Raw genomic sequence first — 852 nt, 5'->3', positions numbered from 1 at the left:
GCAAATCATTCACGGTGACGTCACCAGAGCGAATCATTCACGGTGACGTCACCAGAGCAAATCATTCACGGTGACGTCACCAGAGCGAATCATTCACGGTGACGTCACCAGAGCGAATCATTCACGGTGGCGCCACCAGAGCGAATCATTCACGGTGACGTCACCAGAGCGAATCATTCACGGTGACGCCACCAGAGCGAATCATTCACGGTGGCGCCACCAGAGCGAATCATTCACGGTGGCGCCACCAGAGCGAATCATTCACGGTGGCGCCACTAGAGCGAACAATGTAGACAATAATATATACAACACGTCGGCAAGTAAATGTAAAAATCTGTCACACCACATGGGCAGGGCATATGGGCAGGGCACAGGAACAGTACACCCCATGAGTGCAATAACATCCCTGTTGTCAACTAGCAGGCTGGACTAGTTCTACCCCCAGCGTTTGACGCAACAAATACGCAACACTACTCCGCACGTAGCAAATCTTTTGCAAATGGCGTCATGCACTCCTCACAGAAGAGCGTAAAACAAGAGAGCAGCTGCAGCAGCAGGGAACGCACCCGATCGTAGCAGATGAGAGTGGAGAAGTTTGGTGTCTTGAGGATGTGGATGGTGTGCATGAACTTGGCGCAGTAGAGCGCGTCGTTGGCCGTGAAGCAGCAGCGGGGGAAGACACACAGCTGCAGGAACTGCGTGATCATCTCATTCTTCGTCGTGCCTGAAAGATGACGACAAACCTCATTTACTGCTAGAACGATACGAAAAACGAAGCAGATAAGAGGACAAAGCAGTGATTGCTGTTGGTGTGTGTGTGTGTGTGTAAACTGTGTATGCGCGTGCGTGCGT

General features: G+C 51.8%; 1 protein-coding gene across 1 annotated transcript in view; it reads right to left on the bottom strand.

The window, feature by feature from the left end:
- Positions 1-852, bottom strand: part of LOC106808008 (THO complex subunit 2-like) — a 31,483-nt gene that overhangs the window by 17,715 nt on the left and 12,916 nt on the right. Inside the window, exon 7 of the mRNA XM_014810548.1 lies at positions 567-724. Coding sequence (XP_014666034.1) covers positions 567-724 — 158 coding nt within the window. The remainder of the gene's footprint in view (positions 1-566; positions 725-852) is intronic.

The sequence above is a fragment of the Priapulus caudatus genome, unplaced genomic scaffold, assembly GCF_000485595.1.
Source record: "Priapulus caudatus unplaced genomic scaffold, Priapulus_caudatus-5.0.1 Scaffold248, whole genome shotgun sequence".
Taxonomy (NCBI): Eukaryota; Metazoa; Priapulida; class Priapulimorpha; order Priapulimorphida; family Priapulidae; genus Priapulus; species Priapulus caudatus.
Note: the sequence above shows the minus strand (reverse complement) of the source record. Positions and strands in the feature narration are given on the sequence as shown.